Consider the following 20042-nt stretch of genomic DNA (forward strand, 5'->3'; position numbering starts at 1 on the left):
AAGACCTGCAAGAATATAATAAATAAGATCATCTGCTTAAAAATGTGCCAGCAGCTGCCACATTTTTTAAGTGAGACAGTTTTATTGTGTACTAAAAAATAAATATTTCCAAGGTGAGTAATAGATAAAGAACTGTCATCACCTATCATGACCTTCTCACCTCCCTTAAATTCTATCTTGATGTTCAAGTCACTCAGATCGTTAGTAACATGATGTGTCACATACAGCTATCAAAGTACCATCCATGTTCCCCCTTCTCCTCAGAAAATAACATGTAGGTAGAAGCTTGATTTATATTTTGTTTTCCACCAGAAAATTCTTCATAAAAAAGTTTCAATCCTGCAGCTCATGTTTTATTTTTCTGTTTTGGTGTCAGAGCGGATTGCCTCATATTGATCCAATGACACAAACTGGTCAAGTTAAACCTCACCAAACAAACTTCAACTTCACTGTTCCTATTAAGTTAAATAGGAATAACTTTATGCTATGGAAGTCTAAGTTTTACCAACCATCCGAGGAAATAACTCGGAGACTCTAACCTCTAGAGCTCAAGTTACACCTGCCAATAGGCGATGTGGAGAATTATGAAACAGATGAGAATCCTGACTATGTTCAGCGTGTTCGACAAAACCAGATACTGCTTAGCTAGTCACTGTCATCAATGACTGAACCCGCATTGAGCACAGTTGTTCATTGTAAGAATTCTTTTGAAGTATGGGATGCTTTAGAGAAAACTTTTGCTTCACACTCAAAAGCAAGAGCTTTGCAACTGAAGATGAAACTGCAAACAACAAAAAAGAACAATCTGTCAATGAGTGATTTCGTATCCACCATGAAAAATCTTGCAGCTGCTATATTCTTTTAGGTCTTGGAGCTGAATATGATCCGCAGTTGTTAATATAACTGCTAGGACTGACCACCTTAACTTGCAGGAGGTGATCTCCGTGTTACTCAGTCACGAAAGCAGACTTGAACAATTGAATGCTGTCAATCGCGGATACCGCTACCTTCGAAAATAAAGCGAGAGTTACACACACCATCAATCAAAGTACCCATGATCACTACCGGAAATTTAAACTCTATCTAATTGACATATGAGTTAATTATTGAATTATTATCATCTTATGATATCATTTCTCGTGTGTTTTGAGATGATGAAGATTTAACCGTTGATGCCTATCATGAAATAGCCGACTTGATAATACCGCAATGTCGTGAAATTATTGCTTAAAACGCCACAACTATTGCTAACAATTAAGTCTGTGGTGTTTGCTGTGGAGTGGAGTGTTTGGAGAGCCTGAAACATATAGTGGTTTATATATATAACTCTAGTGATGCTGATACCACCTTTTCCATGAAAACTGCATCGCCCGGAACATAATCATCCGTTGATTAAAATCATCCACACCTCTCCTCAATTCACACCGGGCAGCCACCTTTCATCCTATGTTAAAAATGCAACATATACACTCCAGCTCGAAAACCATCCTTCGTTGCCGGCACCACCTTGAACCTCCTCCAAATCTACCACCATCTTCATCTGCAAAAATATATATCTTTTCCTGAATAAATCCTGGGCCCTGCCTAAATTACCAGATAAGTGTACGGATGTCTCTGCTGAAATCACTGCCGAAGCTGAACTTGAATCAAGCCACATTGGAGTGCCAGCTGGAATCCATTTGGCAACGAAGTCAGCTGCACACATGGGAATTGCATTGGCAGCTACACGTAAAAAACTAACTGAGCTGGAATATCCCAGTTGGCAAAACTGCTATGCAGAGCAGAGAATCCCCTGCTGCCGTGTGATGAGTTTGCTAGCAATTAGTAAATGGTTCATTGTTTTGAACCATTTACTAATAGCTAGCAAATAAAGCTTAGTGATGCGCTTAGTGAATTAGCTAGTAAGCTACGTCTATAAATACTAAGCATAGCCATTATTGTAATTGTACTAAAAAACTAAATCCAATAAAAACAGTGGAAATCTTCCTCTCATTTGCATTTCTAAAAATCTATTTGTGACAAAGTTGTCGGTACTACTCAAGAACCGTGATTTGTTCGTTTTTGTATTTTGTGTAACGAGGATGAAAATAAATAACGGGAGGATGAAAAGAGGAAATTAAATCAGATTAGAAGCTGAAAGAGCATGGCTGATCTGATAATTTGAAATTCTTTTCACATATTTGGATTTAGATGAAAGTGTTTTGTTATTAATTAACGGAAATTAAGTTAAGATGAAGAATAACTGTCTTGGCGTCTTGATGATCAAAATTCAAATGATATGCTGAAGAAGAAGAGATGGCTATATACATGAGTGTTAATTACTAGCTGGCCTGGGCCGGCTCATGTGCCGTACCCCGTAGATTCATAAAATATTGTGAACCAAGATTGGTTGGGTTTTAATCATCAAGTTTTAACAGTGCAGCCAGTCAATTTTTCTGTTAGTCCGTCTACGCTTTACTTTTATGTTTTATCATGGATTCTCAGTGGCCCAGGGTTTAGGCTGAAACACTGAAAACCCATAAAAGGGGGAGCGTTGTCGTTTGTAAACCGAATAAAAATAATAATTATTCGGTCTTTGGTCAAGTGGTTAGAGTCACTCTCTTATAATTATGAGGGTAGTGGTTTGAACTCTCATAATAAAATTATGAGGGTTCAATTCATTTTTCAAAATTAAGTGAAAATAATTTTTTTTCTTTTGAAATATAAGTGGAGTTGACATCTTTCTAATATGAGTTATAACCTAAATAACATTCTTCTCATGTAATAAAAAAAAACAAAAAATAATTGAATTTGTGGTTAAATGATGATGCCAAATGTCTAAAAAATAATAATAATAATCTTTATTAGACTTGTCCTCATTCTAGAGTTACCTTCATTAGAGCCTAATTTATATTTTTAATTGAAACGTTCCATCAATAGTAGGATGCTACTAAATTCTATTTTTCTTTTCTTTTTTCCCGTGTTGCTTCTGGTTTTTTCTCCAAAAAATTAACAAGTATTTTTTTCAAGTCTTGAAGTTGGCGGTTATAAAATATTTGTTAAATCTTATGTATCTTCTGTTTTCAATAATTAACTAGATTTAATCTTGAGGAAATTTTCGGTTTATGGCAGGATAATTGGATTGAATGGTGAGAAGAGTAATAATATTACATTAACTTAAATTAAATTGTCTTTATTAGAAGATTATATTCCGTAATAATTTTTTAATTAAAATTATCATGTTCAAAATAAATTTTAAAGAACAAATAGCTCCAACCTTAATTTGAGATTCACAAATAAATTTTGAAACTACATAGAGATATCCTAAGTGACATGACATTAACATGATAAGTAATAAAAAATATTATTAGTATAAATTTGTTCTTATAAATAACACCGGCGAAAAAAATAATATTTTATTAAGATAAAGTATTATGGTTTATCATCCAAAAAAAACTAAAAGCATTGAAATTCAGTGATAAATCAAAATATTTGACGTAATTTTATTCCAACAGTTTTAACAAATTTACAAACACAAGTAATAAACTTAATAAAAAGAGGAAAAAAAAAGTATTTACCATCATTTTCTGAAGGGAAAATATCCACCGTCCACCTGATTTTGTCTATTTTTTTAAAAATACATAAATCCTAATTTTTTTAACTGCGCTACACTTAAACTTATATTTTTTTTCACATTTTCACCTCCATTTGCAAACCGTCAAGACGTTGCTGACGTCATAAGGATAAAATAATAATTTCACTTGGGCTTAAAAAATGACGTCGTTTAAGATCTGTAATAAGGAAAAAAAAGGAAAAGGAGGCATAGTGGTCCCCAGCACAGCAAAAAATATACAGAATCTTAATTGGCCTCGAATTTGTTCTGTAACTACGACACTGCCCCTCCCTGAATTATGCATATATTCTCCAAATCCTCCTACATTTTTGTCCCAATAACAACAGAGAAAATGAAATTTTAAAATGAGAAAGAAAACAAACGGCAAGATGAACGGTTAGGGCAAATAAACAAACGGCAAGATGGTCCACCACCCACAAACTAAAGCGGAGATATCAAGGTGGGTCGCGAACTAGACGGTGAAATCAAAACAAAACGTACTGTGTTCGCTGAAGTAGGGAGAGCTTTGAGAGTTACGGATGTCTTGAGAGATGTCAGTTTCAAACGCTCGTGCAACTGGTGAGTGGAGTCAACTCTTTCGCCTACGGTTTCGGAGATGTTGATATCTATGAATTCAATTGATTACCTCACTTTCCTTTCAATTCCATTCCAACATGACTATGTATGTTATCAGATTGATTTATATCTTTACTAATTTTTTCTTTTTTTAAATAATGAATTGATGATGATGCAGGTGCGGCAAACTGAATGAGTGTTTGCTGCTGTGTTGAAGGCACAAGCAATGGAAGGCGGCAGTTCGAGGACGCGACACACGCGTTCACAAGTGGGTCCAGACTGGAGTTCGAAGGAAGCGCTGATTCTTGGGAACGAGATTGCTGCTGTGGAGGCAGATTGTTTGAAAGCTTTATCAAGCTATCAAAAATGGAAAATAATTTCTGAAACTTGTACGGCGTTGGATGTGCCGCGCACTGCGAATCAATGTCGGAGGAAATGGGATTCATTGATTGATGAGTACAAAAAGATAATTGTGCGATCAAGGACTTTTCCTAAATCCCAAACTCAAGCTCATACTGATTGCTTTCCACCCAATTTTGACCGTGAGCTCTTTAAAGCCATTCATGATTTCGTTATGTCTAAGGATAACTGATCTGATGATACTGACCCAGATTCAGATACCGTCCTGAAGCTGACTTCTCTGAAGCAATTTCACAAGCACAACTGGATAACTTTTAACTTCTCTCTCTTGTCTTGGACTGGGAGGACTTCTCATCCACCTCTATAACAAGAACATACACACATACTCTTTATTTTTATCTCCACCCACAAACGGCAACGGCTACAACACTCACAAAGCTAATATTTTGGCATTTATTTAGGGTAAATATGTAATTTTCTATTTTCGGAGTTAAAAAGTAATTTAGAAAAAATTCCGTTAGTTTTATTGACGGTTTACAGAAGGAGGTGGAAATGTGAAAAAAATTATAAGTTTAGGTGGAGCGCAGCCAAAAAAATTAGGATTTGTATATTTTAAAAAAAGTGGACAAAATCAGGTGGACGGTGGATATTTTCTATTTTCTAAACTTAATTTCTTACAAATTAATTAAAATAGGCGCACATCCAAGACAAAAGCCACAACAATTTATTAGAACAAGAACAAAAAAGAGGAGTTGATGATTATTATCTCTGGGCCTACGGCTGCTGAGAAAGGAGATGGGCATCAATATCTTTGGCAACATCAATTAAGATTTGAAGTTTGCCAGTGGGATCTGGAACATCTTCTTTCAGCTTCTCATATTCAAAAATCCAGTGCACCAAACTGCCATCATCGTTTTCTTTTGGAGTCACTTTAACAGTCGAAGAGAAGCTCTTGTACAACTCCAACAGGTTTCCTCCAATCACTTTGTAATTGGTTATGTAGTTTTCATTATCTATCGCTTCTATTATCTCCTTTGCAATTTGAGGGCTCCCATCTGTGTTTCATTCCACGAGAACAATAAATCATTTTGCAATTATATTGAGCTTTCCTATCACATCATTATACATATTGAGCAAACCTTGGTTGGAACTAAATAAGTAATAAGTTGTCAAGAATATTCTAAATATTAAATTATAGATCAATACAAAAGGCCAAAAGGGCTTAATGGTACACTGATTAAACATGAAAAACAAGATAAATAATTAGCATAACTTAACCCTAATGATAATATAGTTGTAAGAGATTGAGTATGTTGATTGACAATCAATCCAATTTACATTGATTGCCTAGTTTGGAAACAACACATATTAATCATTTTAATTTATATATTATTTTTATTTTCATTCTTGCATGATTCTTCATTTTTACATAATCATATTGGATGGTTAGAAGGGCATATATAGCTAGTGGTTGAATATGTGACATGATGTGAACATTAATTCTCACCATGAGAGTATCTCCAGCAGATGATACAGCCAGGCTTCCCCCATTCCCCCTCAAGTAAATCGCAGCCCTGAATACTTTGGGGGCTCATACTGGCCATGATGTGTGGTTTGCAGCTGAACACTTGATGAAACTTGGCAGCAGGAGCCTTCACTTCTATTTCAATTTCCACCTTATTACCATTTTGAGACATTTTTATAAACCCTGATGATTTTCAGTAACCGACTACAAACAGAAAGAATAAGCACTGATGAAATACTGCACTGGCCTTCAGCCTTTATGTATAATTAGTAGAGGGCTCCTGATTGTTGATTGATCGGGGTTGGTCCCACTAGAGCAACCACATCCATTAAGTTCTCGCTCTGTATATTTCATTGGGTGAGACTATTTGCACTCTAAAAATTACTTAAATATTTTTTAATAAAATAATTTATTATAAAATTACTATTAAAGACAATTTATTTATGTGCTAGTTTAACTTTAAATACTCATATAGCGCACTCATTATTTAAAATTTAATTTTCTTGTTAAGAACCTTAAAATTTTTATTTCTAACATCTTAAAAAGTACATGCTACAAATTGATAGTTTGAATTATTTTGAGTATAAAATATCTGTGAGCCTTAGATTTTTCAAAAAAATAAAATAAACTGAAAGTATTGCAAAGGTGTTCATATTTTTTATCTTTAATTTAAACAAAAAAATAAAAGCACTCTAAACCCACTAACCAAGTCAACCCAGTCAACGTCTTCTTGTTCTTCTTCATTTTTATGTGAGATGGTGATTTTTTTTTCAATTGTTATCGAGGGGCAATGTAAGTCCATACTTATTGATTTTAAAGAATTTGATAGTGTAAAAATTTATATTAGATACATTCTTTAATTAGCGAAAGCTGATAAGCAACATTATTTTAAAAAGTTTGTTTAAAATTTGACTTAATTCCATTGTTGTAAGTTACATAAAATTTTCTTCTCAGAGTACTGAGTAGTTTTGTTGATATTTTAAATTAATTCAAATGTTTAAATAAGAATATTTTTTTATATTTTTAAGAGCATACAAGATAAATATAATTTTTTAAATTTAATAAATGAGTATTCATAATAATAAAGTACTCGGAATAATTTTTAGAGTCCAAATAATCTACCGTTTCAAATTTTTTATCCGCATTCCCTACCTAATCCTGATCTTGAAACACCCATTGCGATGGATCCATTATAATAATAATAATAATCTCGCCTACCTAAATATCGAACAATATATAAAAACTGCCAGCTGTTGCAATATTTGTTTATGTTTTATTTAGCAATTAACAGAACATTTAAGATAACAACGACATCACTCTCAAAAAAAAAAAAAAAAAAAAGATTACAACGACATCAGCATTCAGCAATAACAATAATAATAATGATATGTTAATATAGTAATAGTAAACACAAAATTAAACTGCCAGCTGTTGGAATATTTGCTTGTCATTGGTTTTTATTTTCAACCACATTTAGCAAGTGATAGATGGTTTAAGATTCTTTAAAAAAAAATTATAATAATTTAAGATAACAACAACTGCAGCAATAATAATATGTTAATAATAATAATAAACACAAAAAAAACCTAGCTACGGTAGATTTAATTACTTGCTTGTCATTTTGCTTCTGTTTTTCAACGTCTAAAGTCAAGAGTGGTGCACAATTGATTTAACACCTCAATTAAAAAAAAGCGCTAGTTGATGGAATATATAACTTGCTTGTCATTTTTCCTTCATTTCAACGTTCTTCGGCAAGTGACAGAAAATTTACGGGCAACAACAACAACAACAATTAATGATATTTTAAGAGTAATAATAAACACAAAATCTTTGCCACTGTAGGTACATTTCAATGCAAATTTCATAATGAAACTTTTGGATCTACGCTCAATTTGAAATTTTAAGTGCATAAAAACTCTAAATAAACTTTTAAGGTTTTCACAAAACCTTGACTTAATGTTTAAGAGAAACACGAATGAGAGAAAGAATCTTTGACTAAAAATTTTTAACTAAACACAAAACAGATGTATAAAAGAATATTATTGATACCACACTCAAGATTTAGATGAGAATATGAGTGATAAGTCAAATTTAGAAAACTACAAGAATATTATTTTTGATAACTTCACTAATTCTCGAAAGAACTAAAGAAATAATTATCTTTCTATTAAAAAAACAATAATCATCCTCATTATTAAATAGAAACCATTTTGGCCCACTGATTTTTATGTAATTGTACTTGGTTGTGCCTAAGTTATATGTTAGAAGAGATAAAAACCGATTTTGGGTTTGCATGCCCTTCCATCTCTTTGGTGGGGTGGAAATAGGGATGGCAAAAGGAAAAAGCCCAGCGCAAGCCCACTTTAAGATAAGTATGGGGGCTGGCTTAGGCTTGTATTTATTTTTTAATTTTTTTTTAAATTATTGTAAATTTGAAACGATTTAATAATCAACAAGTTGTTATAATAATAAATAAATTAAAAAATAATATTTTAAAATAAAATAATAAATAAAGAAAATAAAACCTTAGGAATTTATTTTTTAAATATTGAATTCTCTAATTTAAGCACTCTCTTAATTAATTAATGCATAAGAGAGAATTTATTATTATAATTTTAACTTTTTTTGAATCATCATTGACTTATAAATTAAGAATTTAAGTTTTCTTTTTTATTTTATCTTATTTTTTCAAATTTAATTATGATATTATAATTTATAAATTTATTTTTTAAAAAATAGTAGGGTCCAGACTTTCTTTCTGAGCCCTTATCCAGACCCTCATGTGTAAGAGCTGGGCCAACCCAAACTTTTTTGCCCACCCTAGGATTAGGAATGGCAACAATATGCAAAAACCAGCCCCCCCAGAAAATCACTATTTGTTCACAGTCATTTGTTGCTCAAGACCTAACATAATCTTATTAATTATAAAAATACATAACTGATGTAGCTAGCTTGATTCACGTCGTCCTCTTCACAATATGTATGCATATAATTTTTAAAGATACATATGTAGCTACCAATGAAAAAACAACCATATCAGTTGAAATTAGTCTAACTTAGATTTATTAGTTTCTCTTAAAAATCAACCTAAACTTAGGTATCAATCTAATCAAAAGCTCAAGTGTAAGCATAACTTTTAGTTAAGAGTTAATTGTATATTTGTACACAATAGTAAAAGTATATATTTTTAGAAATGTTTAGATAAATCTAATTTTTTGAATGTAGTATTATGATTCAAGATATGGTGTTATGATTTGAAAGAAATTTGTCGCTACTGAGGGTTACAGGTAAAATCCATTGATTTAAAATAAATCTGTTGCTACTACCACCGCTACAGGTTATGGGCAAAACCCAATACAGGTTAGGAGTGGGTTTGGTAATTGTTAAAACTCATAGTAGGTGAATTTTTTTGAAAAAGAGCTAAAATCTCATAGTAGGTTGTGGATAAGTTTGGTAATTTAAACTTTTTGCAGGTGTTAGTTCGGTAATGATAAGCTCACTGCGGGTAGTACCCATTGCCTTCCCTACCAAGGACTATAAATTCTTATTTTTCAATTGGTTTTGGTAATGATATTTTAGCATAAGAATCTCGATTGTTGTTATTTGTTGCAAGGATGAGAACTCATTTGGTTTTATCAAAGATGGTTTTAGGACTCAAAAATATAAAACTTATTAAAATAAATTTATGTCATTAACTCAAATAAGATTCTATTTGGTATTGAAGTACTGTAACTTTTAAGCTACAATTACTCTAGAAAAAAAACTATAACTATAAAAAAAAAAGTTAATAGTGTGCAATAAACATAACTTTTAAATAATAATTTGACAAAATAAAGGTATTGTAAGTTTTTCATCATAAAAGTGGTTGATTCCATCAACTTAACTTCCAACATATAATAACTAATATTTACCAAACACTTTAGTGTTGTAACTTTTAAGGTACAACTACCCAACTTCAATACCAAATGGCCTTAAGTTGATCAGAAAGCTGCTACACTAGCAAATACTATTCGGAAGAATATGAGAAATTGCGTAAATGTTTATTAATTATGAAACTTGAGAGCCATGTGCGTATGTGGAAATTAATTTATACATCTTAAATGATTGAAGTGAAGATAGGGTTAGTCGATTTACAAGTCAATGGCCGACATACCTGAATAATTCAACTTGGAAATTATATTAAAGCCACGATGAATCTCAATCATGCACTCACATAGTGACATAAAGTTTCCCACATGGAGTAGGTTCATTCTAGGGATGGTAAAATTCTCTATGGGGCTCCACCTCAAAGGAGGTGAATTTTAATTATTTTTTGTGGAATGAGGAAACAATAATCCCTAAGTTCTTAATGGGGTGGGGTTTGATTTTGTACTCCCCACCCAATCCTTATTATATACAAATATTTTTTTAATTTTTATTTTATCAATTACAATGTTGGTTAATAATTTTTTTTTATTTTTACCTAATATAAATGGATTATAACTAAAAGAAAACCTTCTTATTCAACGATAAAACATTATTATATTTCTTTTCTCTTTTAAAGTGCTTCTTTCTTGAATCATTTTTCAGTTTTCGTATCATTTTTAAGATATTGCTTCAAAATTTTAGAGATATTTTAAAATAAATTAGATACTTTATAATATGGTAATAATTTTATTTAAGTCTTTAATTTTTAATTTACTGAAATTATGTATCTATACCTACTATAAAACAAGTAAATGGGGAATGAGGAGGGGATAAGAAAATCATTCCCTATGAGGGGATTTTCCATCCCTATCCCTACCCTACTAAATTTATTGGGGAATGGGGTAAAGAATGGAGGTAAAATTTTCAATGAGGTAGGGAATGGGGTAAGCCTTCCCACCTCCACCCCACTCCATTGACATCCCCAGTTCAACTATTCAAGTTGCCTTGATGTTAAAAAAAAAAAAGCAGTCCAAATATCAAATTGCATCATTATAGATTAGTATTAATGTTAGAGGTGAGACAATAGATTTCAAATAATAAATAACAGTAGATTTATAATAAAGAGACAAACATTTTCTTGAATTGTTTCAAGAGACTTTAATTAAAAAGACCGTAGATCTATTTGATAAAAAAATTATATATTTGAGTGAATAATAATTCGATCAATTGATTCACTTTTATTTTGTTCTTAACCATGATGTGATTTATACCAAACTATTTGAAATAGTTTTAGGTATAATATCTGCTAAAAAAAATACTAGGTTAGAATAATAGTTTAATATTAATTTATTTGATTTAACATTATACATTAAAAAAGGGATAAATGTAATATATTTGAGTCTTGTCAAGTTACATCATTTATAACTTATATTAATCTAAAATCAATCTTTTTGTATGACTTGATGGTCACTTGTCAAACAATTAAAAGTTAATGGAAGACTAGTTTTGGGTCAATTGCAACATAACTTAGCAGATGCCTAACATATTATTATTACGACAATGTTTTTCATTTTCTTGAAACATTTTTTTTCTTAACCATTCACTACTTAGTTGAAACAAACATATAATAAGAAGGACCTTGTTAAGTTACATTATAATATAATTTACATCAACTATTAAATTATAACTAGTGATCTAAAAGTAAAATCAACTAAACTATTTTTAAATCACTAATTATACTTTTTGAATTAATATAAGTTATATTATAATATAACTTAACAACACCCTAATAAGAAAGCATCCAAAACTTTTTTCCATTGCGAGTAGATACGTCCGTTTCTAAAATCGAGGGGCGTATTGGTTCTATTTAGAGATGGCAAAACCCCGGCCCGGGTCCGGGTATTGCCATGACCGGACCCTGCCCGGATGCAACCGGTCAGGGTCCGGGTCCGGGCCGGATTTTAATCCGGGTACCCGGATTTTATATTTTTTAATATTTTATGTGTATATATTTTTTATTTTTTGGTAATTTTATAAGTTTTAAATTTATTTCAATAAAATTTGACATGAAAATATAAACTTTAAGTGTTTAAAACTTTATATATGTATAATAAATAAGTCAAATAAATATAAAATATTTAAAATAATATATATTTTATAATTTTTTTAATAAAATTTAGGTTCCGGGTTTATCAAGTGATGTCCAAGACCGACCCGACTTCATACTCGGGCCGGGTATTACCCGACCCGCAATGCCTGAGTACGGTCCAGGTCCGGACCGGACGGATATTTTTGCCACCTCTAGTTCTATTTGTAAAAGTTTCAAGGGGCTTGTCTTTTACCGAATTTATAATTATTATTATATTGTAACTTTTGTAGGGCATAGCGTAGCGTAGAGTCGACCCAACGAAGTCTTAATTGGGTTAGACCTGGAACAGCCATTTAGCCCATATGTGATCACCTAATACACGTTGCGTTTGCTATGGCGGGACCAACCCATTTGCCTTCTTTTGTTTATGATGAAGTAGTTGGCTTTACGCTTGACTGACGACGTAATTAACATGGTACAATGCTAATTGGAAGATAATAGTTTTATATTATCAATTAATAAAATGAAGAGAAAAGGTGCATAAAAGAAAATCTCAAAACTTCAATGGCTTAAAAAGCTACAAACGCTCAGCGTTAAGAGTGAGATCTAAAAGAGCTCAATTATTAAGTAATAGCATATAATTATAAGTTTCACGTATTTACTAATTGTATAAAATTAAGTAGATGAATTTATTTTGTATATTTGAAGATCATCCACTTTATCTTGTCATGCCACCTTCCACCACCGGAGCCGTTGAAGCCATTGCCAATCCCCTATTTTGTTTCTCCAAATTTCCATGCCATCCTATGTATATAAATTAAAAAAAAAATGTATAAAATTTTGTAAGATATTTTTGCACGCAGCCAAATAAAATTTTGACAGGAAACTAATTTAAACAATGATTTAATAATTTAATAAAGGGTCATCATCAGAGAATTAAATTAATTACCGAGAGCCATGTCGAATCCACGGGATTTGAGCTCGCGATATTCTTGACACAAGGCGCACGACTCGCAGAAAAAATGAACCAAGCAATCCCCGCAAGGGCTGTCTTTTAACATGTACTGGTGCCTCATTTTAGATCGATAGCCGCACGAGTATAAGCAAGCGCAGCCAGTCAGCCAAGCTATTATAAAATAAAGTGCGCCGTTCACACCACAAGCTGCAAGCAGACCAATTTTGTGACCAATCACATTAATAAATCTTTAAAATTTAATAAAATCAACTAAAACTAAAAACTATATGTATAGTTAATTTTGGGAACAGATCACTTACAAGAAGATCCTTTGTCAACAATCTCAGCAATTCGACCAAAAGTGATGCAGGGACACCAATATGTCAAGCAACCTGTTAATTAATTCAAAGAAACAAATAAATTAATTAATAAAAACTTTCAGTAGCCAGCCTCGATCTGTTCTTCATCAGCATAAGCTAATTTGTAGTCACAACATACTAATGCTAACCAGTGTGTGTCAGTATCACGAACGTCAATCGTATATTAACGGAGGGAAAAAAAAAAAGTACGTAAATTACACTTTAGTTTTGAAGGGAACTTACAAGTTGAGCAGTCGGAGCAGCAGTCACAGAGTCCTGAGGACCAAGGTCCCACTGTGGGCTGATGCACATGCCCATGTTGCTGCTGAAAACCAGCTGCTGGTAAGCCGATTGCCACGTGCTGATGATCAAACTTCTGATTTGGGTAATTAGATGAGTTCATGATGATCAACAACTCGTTACAATCTTGGATACATTGAACAAATATGATAAATGATTTACAAAACAGCGTTCCTAATAAGATTTATGTGCATATAGTGTTAGAAAATAATAAGAATATGGAGGCAAAGAACAAAGAAGTTTTCTTAGGATTTGAGACGTGTTTGCACACTTTCCTTTAAGGTTTTATTTGCCCTCACCAATCTTGGTTTGCTATAGAGTTTTAATGGCAAATTACCCCCAAGATATATCAAATCCTGAATACAATCTCTAGCAAATAAGATTGTATTTCCAGAACATATATGAAACCTTCAAAATCTGATATTAATATAATTGTATATGTTTCCTTTATGAAGAAGATGTTAATTCAAAAGAATGCAACCATTCGAAATGGTACTTCTTCAAAAAACTCTTTTGGTTTAAATTTGCAACGATTAACACTTGAAATTTTCAAGCTTGTCAACCGTTTCTAGTTGACGCCTTTCTAGAAATAAACGGTTAACCGTTTTCTCAATAAACGGTGAGCCGTTTTATTCCAGAATGTCAAATATGTTGCTCTCGATACATAAACGGTTAACCGTTTTCTCAATAACCGGTGAGCCGTTTTCTCTAGACCATAAAACATGCTCTCTGGATTTAAACGGTTAGCCGTTTTCTCCATAAACGGTGAGCCGTTTTCTCTAGACCATAAAACATGCTCTCTGGAGTTAAACGGTTAGCCGTTTTCTCCATAAACGGTACGCTGTTTTACCCAGAACAGAAAACATGCTCTCTGGACTTAAACGGTTAGCCGTTTTCTCAATAAACGGCAAACCGTTTTCGTCCAGAATATCAAACCAAAAAACTTGAAAGATGTTACAATCTCTCTTACATATAGATATATAGATGTGGTGCCAGCGTGACCACTTGGAGTAGACACAGTTAGTCTTGACGCTGACCGTTGACCAATGACTTATACTATACGTGCGCATTTTAAGTTCATTCACTGTTTTCTTGTTCATTATTATTTTTTGGAATATGCTTTTTCCGGTATAAAATAGTAAAAAATGTATGGAGAATTAATTATCAAATTCATTATCATCTTATGATATTCTCTCTCGTGTGTTTTGAGATGATGAAGATTTAACCGTTGATAGTGTTGGCAACATTCCCTGCGGGGCCCTGATCAACTCGGGTCGGGACTCCTGAAAATCTTTAGAATTAAAAATGGGCCTGTATTGGGATAAATCTAAGCCCTAAATATATTTCGGGTTTGGATTTGGAGATTTATCAGGCCCCGAACCCGAATCCGAGCTATAAGTTTTTTTAAAATCAAAATATTTTTTTTATTTTAATCAAATAATTAAAAAAATACTGAACACAATAAAATAAATATAACAAAAACCTGGATCTAAAGTCGTCTCTCTCAAAACACTATCAGTCCTATCGCCACCTCCGAGCCCCAATGGAGCTTCCCCTTGCCGGCCGTTATGCACCTCCAAACCGCTAACCCTTTCTCATTGGCACTCTCATTTTTCGCCGGACTTGACCAACCATCGCCACCTTCGCTGCCATTTGATCAATCAAGGTAATTTTTATTGAAATTTGATTTGATGATTCTTTTATTGTGTTTTTGTGTTATTCCATTGCTCTGTTTCCCCATATTATGCTTTTCTCATTGATTTTAGAATTGGTTTGTTTCCCAATATTAATTATCGTTTAACTCTATTTGTGTAGCTTATGTGAGTAAACTATCGAATGAGGTGGCAATCTCCACTTTCATCTTAAGATGAAAGTATGTATGCTTGGTGATGCCCAGCATGTTGAACAGGTAAATTTCTTGCTGATTTGTTAAGTCTATTCATGTTAATGGTGAATACGTATTGAAAAAATTCGATGCCCAGCATGTTGAACAGTCTTTTCATGTTCATGGTGAATTTGCTCTATGATATTTGGATTTAGTCACTATACCAAGATATTTGGAATTTTTGCAACCTAAAACGTATGTGATGCTATGTATTTATGGAGCCAAATTTACGCTCTGTATTTATGTGATGCTATGTATTTATGGAGCCTATTATATGCTAATGGGAAATGCTTTATGGGGTTTTCAAATGCATGTATTTGCTAATTGTCAGCCCTTCACGTTTATATATTTGGATTTTTGTTCTTTACGGCAAGAGTAGCTTGCAAAGTCCATCATATAGCCTAATTATGTGCTCTGTGCTTGGTGTGAAAAATAGTTCATATATTTAGGATATATCAACCATGCAAAGCTTGTAATTAGCTCATACTATCAGAGAGGTTAGTAAAATATGCTTGATTTTTTATTTATGATTATTGTTTTCTTTCCAAAAATTGCATAGTGTTATGCACCCTTAAGTAGTAAAGCTACTTAAATTTTCTATGATTATTGTTTTCTTTTCCAAAAAATTGCAGAGTGTTATTTCAATAGTAGTTTTATTTTACTTTTTCCATTGCCCGTGAATTCTGAAATTGTCTATGATTTTTTATCGCATTGATAGTTGTCAACTTGGTGCTAATTGATCTTCCTGGGCTCACAAAAGTAGTAGTTGGTAAGTTGATGAGTTTGCTAGCTATTAATAAATGGTTTATTAGATTCGGAATTTGTTATTCTGTTATGCAGGTAAAGTTGTAAATAAAGCTTAGTGATGTGCTTAGTGAATAAGCTAGTAAGCTACGTCTATAAATATTAAGCATAGCCATTATTGTAATTGTACTAAAAAACTAAATTCAATAAAAACAGTGGAAATCTTCTTCCTCGTTTGCATTTCCAAAAATCTAACTGTGACAAAGTTGTCGGTACTACTCAAGAACCGTGATTTGTTCGTTTTTGTATTTTGTGTAATGAGGATGAAAATAAATAATGGGAGGATGAAAAGAGGAAATTACATCAGATTAGAAGCTGAAAGAGCATGGCTGATCTGATAATTTGAACTTCTTTTGGCTGGACTTTAAGCACATATATGGATTTAGATGAAAGTGTTTGTTATTAATTAACGGAAATTAAGTTGAGCTGAAGAATAACTGTCTTGACATCTTGATGATCAAAATTCAAATGATATGCTGAAGAAGAAGAGATGGCTAAAAATGTGTGTTAATTACTAGCTGGCCTGGGCTGGCTCATGTGCCGTACCCCGTAGATTCGTACAATATTGTGAACTAAGATTGGTTGGGTTTTAATTTTCAAGTTTTAACAATGCAGCAAGTCAATTTTTCTGTTAGTCCATCAATGCTTACTTTTTTCATGGATTCTCAGTGGGCCAGGCTCTAGGCTTAAACACTGAAAGCCCATAAAAGGGGGAGCGTTGTCATTTGTAAACTGAATAAAAATAACAATTATTTAACCTTTGGCCGAGTGATTAGAGCAACTCTTTTGAACCCCCACAATAACATTGTGAGAGTTTAATTCCTTCTTCAAAATTGAGTGAATGTAATTTTTTCTCTTTCGAAATGTGAGTGGAGTTGACATCCCTCTAATATGAGTTGTAATATGAACAATAATCTTATATAATAAAAAAAAATAACAATTGAATTTGTGGCTAAATGATGATACCAAATGTCTAAAAAAGAAAAATGAAATAATCTTTATTAGACTTGTCCTCATTCCAGAGTTACCTTCATTAGAGCCAAATTTATATTTTTAATTGAAACGTTCAATCAATGGTAGGATGCTACTAAATTCTGTTTTTCTTTTCTTTTTTCCCATGTTGCTGCTGGTTTTTTCTCCAAAAAATTAACAAGTATTTTTTTCAAGTCGTTAAGTTGGCGGGTTATAAAAAGTTTGTTAAATCTTAAGTATCTTCTGTTTTCAATAATTAACTAGATTTAATCGTGAGGAAATTTTAGGTTTATGACAAGATAATTGGATTGAATGGTGAGAAGAGTAATAATATTACATTGACTTAAATTAAATTGTCCTTATTAGAAGATTATATTTCGTAATAATTTTTACAAATAGCTCCAACCATAATTTGGGATTCACAGATAAATTTTGAAACTACATAGAGATGTCTCAAGTGATATGACATTAGCATGATAAGTAATGAAAAATATTATTACTATAACTTTGTTCTTATAAAAAAGACTGGCGAAAAAAATAATATTTTATGAAGATAAAGTATTATGGTTTATCATCCAAAAAAAAAACTAAAAGTATTTAAATTCAGTGATAAATCAAAATATTTGACGTAATTTTACTCCGACAGTTTAAACAAATTTACAAATAGGGATGACAGTGGGGAGGGGACTAATCTCCCCGTACCCATCCCCGATATCTTGCGTATGTCACCGTCCCCTCCCCATCCCTGTCAAAATTAGAGAATCTTCATCCCCTCCCCAAATAATAACAGGAGATTCCTGATCCCCAAATAACTAATACATTTTTTTTTTGTTTTCAATTTTGAGTTAATCATATTAAAATAAAAAATTCAAATAAAAGTAAAGTTCGAAATATATTTTACATTAATATTCATTACAAAAGTCACATACATTAAATTAGTAAGTAACGCAGCATGCAAGGGACACAAACTATCATGAATAAATTAATAGCTTAATACAAAATTATTACAAATAAAATCAAATTTAGATTCAAAATTAACTTTTCAATGGTGGCGTGGGCACTTTATAAATGTAGACTATTTCCTTTACAATACAATAGTTAAGTCGAAGCAAATCAAAAGCAAATATTAGATTAGATTAGATATTAAAATTGTGATTTGCTGTGGGCAATTATAACATCTAAAAATAAATAAAAAATAGATTTAAGTTTAAAATATTTAATGAATATTAAAATTAAAACAAAAGTTTTGGGCTAATAGAATCTGTCTGGTCTTTTTAATGTCATAAATACAAATTTAGGACTTTAATTAGTTAATTAGGCCTAAAAGTTTAATAATATAAATATTTTGATATTTTTTATTTTTACCAATACTTATAATTTTATAATTCAAATTTTATTATTTATTTACTAGTAATTTTAAAAAAATAAAAATTAAATTAAAAATTAAAATGGGGAAATGGGTAGGGGATGGGGATTCCACCCCATCCCCGTCTCCTCCCCGAATAAGAAATTGGATAAAAAAATTTCTCCGTCCCTTCCCCGAATAAGAAATTGGGTATGAAATTATCCTCATACCCTCCCCGAATAGGAAAAATCCCCAAGAGTATCCGTCCCCGTGGGGATTTTGCCATCCCTATTTACGAACACACTTAATAAACTTAATAAAAAGAGAAAATTGAAAAAGCTTTTACCATTATTTTCTGAATTTAATTTCTTACAAATTAATTAAAATACGCGCACATCCAAGACAAAAGCCACAACAATTTATTAGAACAAGAACTAAAAAGAGGAGTTGATGATTATTATCTCTGAGCCTACGGCTGCTGAGAAAGGAGAAGGGCATCAATATCTTTGGCAACATCAATTACCATTTGAAGTTTGCCAGTGGGATCTGGAACATCTTCATTCAGCTTCTCGTATTCAAAAATCCAGTGCACCAAACTGCCATCATCGTTTTCTTTTGGAGTCACTTTAACAGTCGAAGAGAAGCTCTTGTACAACTCCAACAGGTTTCCTTCAATCACTTTGTAATTGGTTATGTAGTTTTCATTATCTATCACTTCTATTATCTCCTTTGCAATTTGAGGGCTCCCATCTGTGTTTCATTCCACGAGAACAATAAATCATTTTGCAATTATATTGAGCTTCGTTATCACATCATTGTACGTATTGAGCAACCTTGGTTGGAACTATATAAGTTGACAAGAATATTCTAATTGTTAAATTATAGATCATTACAAAAAGCCAAAAGGGCTTAATGGTACAGTGATTAAACATGAAAAACAAGATAAATAGTTAGCATAAATTAATCCTAATGATTGATATATTTGTAAGAGACTGAGTATGTTGATTGACAATCAATCCAATTTACATTGATTGCCTAGTTTGGAAACAACACATATTAATTATTTTGATTTATATATTATTTTGATTTTCATTACTGCATGATTCTTCATTTTTACGTAATCATATTAGATGGTTAGAAGGTCATATATAGCTAGTGATTGAATATGTGACATGATGTGAACATTAATTCTCACCATGAAAGTATCTCCAGCAGATGATACAGCCAGGCTTCCCCCATTCCCCCTCAAGTAAATCGCAGCCCTGAATACTTTGGGGGCTCATACTGGCCAGGATGTGTGGCTAGCAGCTGAACACTTGATGAAACTTGGCAGCAGGAGCCCTCACTTCCACTACAGTTTCCACTTTATTACTA

The 20042-nt window shown here is 32.2% G+C and overlaps 4 protein-coding genes and 1 long non-coding RNA gene across 6 annotated transcripts; 2 read left to right on the forward strand and 3 right to left on the reverse strand.

Annotated features, from left to right (window-relative positions):
- Positions 1-4394: 4394 nt before the first annotated feature.
- LOC112101028 lies at positions 4395-4760 on the forward strand. The gene has a single exon (XM_024190924.1). The coding sequence runs from the start codon at positions 4395-4397 to the stop codon at positions 4758-4760; it is 366 nt and encodes a 121-aa protein (XP_024046692.1).
- Positions 4761-5302: 542 nt separating this feature from the next.
- On the reverse strand, positions 5303-10290 carry LOC18052679 (MLP-like protein 43). The gene is made up of 4 exons (XM_006448136.2): positions 10267-10290; positions 9573-9587; positions 6036-6204; positions 5303-5583 (listed from the first exon to the last, which is right to left on the reverse strand). The coding sequence occupies exons 1-4, from the start codon at positions 10288-10290 to the stop codon at positions 5303-5305; spliced, it is 489 nt and encodes a 162-aa protein (XP_006448199.2).
- Positions 10291-12747: 2457 nt separating this feature from the next.
- On the reverse strand, positions 12748-13765 carry LOC18052680 (protein PLANT CADMIUM RESISTANCE 2). Of its 2 annotated transcripts, XM_024191711.1 has the most exons (5): positions 13721-13765; positions 13606-13663; positions 13324-13395; positions 12998-13210; positions 12748-12852 (listed from the first exon to the last, which is right to left on the reverse strand). In XM_024191711.1, exons 1-5 carry the CDS (start codon positions 13763-13765, stop codon positions 12767-12769), a joined length of 474 nt encoding a protein of 157 aa, XP_024047479.1. In that variant the 3' UTR covers positions 12748-12766. The 2 variants fall into 2 exon arrangements, with proteins under 2 accessions (XP_024047479.1, XP_006448200.1); XM_006448137.2 differs by having other exon boundaries at positions 13606-13765.
- Positions 13766-15122: 1357 nt separating this feature from the next.
- LOC18052681 lies at positions 15123-16920 on the forward strand. The gene is made up of 3 exons (XR_002907260.1): positions 15123-15328; positions 15478-15571; positions 16266-16920. It is a non-coding gene; the product is annotated as an uncharacterized LOC18052681 (long non-coding RNA).
- Positions 16921-19137: 2217 nt separating this feature from the next.
- LOC18052682 (MLP-like protein 43) lies at positions 19138-20014 on the reverse strand. The gene is made up of 2 exons (XM_006448139.2): positions 19864-20014; positions 19138-19418 (listed from the first exon to the last, which is right to left on the reverse strand). Exons 1-2 carry the CDS (start codon positions 19949-19951, stop codon positions 19138-19140), a joined length of 369 nt encoding a protein of 122 aa, XP_006448202.1. The 5' UTR covers positions 19952-20014.
- Between the last annotated feature and the right edge of the window lie 28 nt (positions 20015-20042).

Source organism: Citrus clementina, unplaced genomic scaffold (genome assembly GCF_000493195.1).
Source record: "Citrus clementina cultivar Clemenules unplaced genomic scaffold, Citrus_clementina_v1.0 scaffold_2, whole genome shotgun sequence".
NCBI lineage: Eukaryota > Viridiplantae > Streptophyta > Magnoliopsida > Sapindales > Rutaceae > Citrus > Citrus x clementina.

Bases quoted from the DNA above. Each gene is read 5' to 3' on its own strand.
- LOC112101028 (XM_024190924.1), top strand. From the start codon at position 4,395: ATGGAAGGCGGCAGTTCGAGGACGCGACACACGCGTTCACAAGTGGGT.
- LOC18052679 (XM_006448136.2), bottom strand. From the start codon at position 10,290: ATGTGGGAAACTTTATGTCACTAT. The intron at 5,584-6,035 runs GTGAGAATTAAT...AATGAAACACAG, and splicing joins CTGCTGGAGATACTCTCATG to ATGGGAGCCCTCAAATTGCA.
- LOC18052680 (XM_006448137.2), bottom strand. From the start codon at position 13,765: ATGAACTCATCTAATTACCCAAATCAGAAGTTTGATCATCAGCACGTG. The intron at 13,396-13,605 runs GTAAGTTCCCTT...ATTAATTAACAG, and splicing joins CTGCTCCGACTGCTCAACTT to GTTGCTTGACATATTGGTGT. The intron at 13,211-13,323 runs GTAAGTGATCTG...GTCTGCTTGCAG, and splicing joins TGTTGACAAAGGATCTTCTT to CTTGTGGTGTGAACGGCGCA.
- LOC18052682 (XM_006448139.2), bottom strand. From the start codon at position 19,951: ATGAGCCCCCAAAGTATTCAGGGCTGCGATTTACTTGAGGGGGAATGG. The intron at 19,419-19,863 runs GTGAGAATTAAT...AATGAAACACAG, and splicing joins CTGCTGGAGATACTTTCATG to ATGGGAGCCCTCAAATTGCA.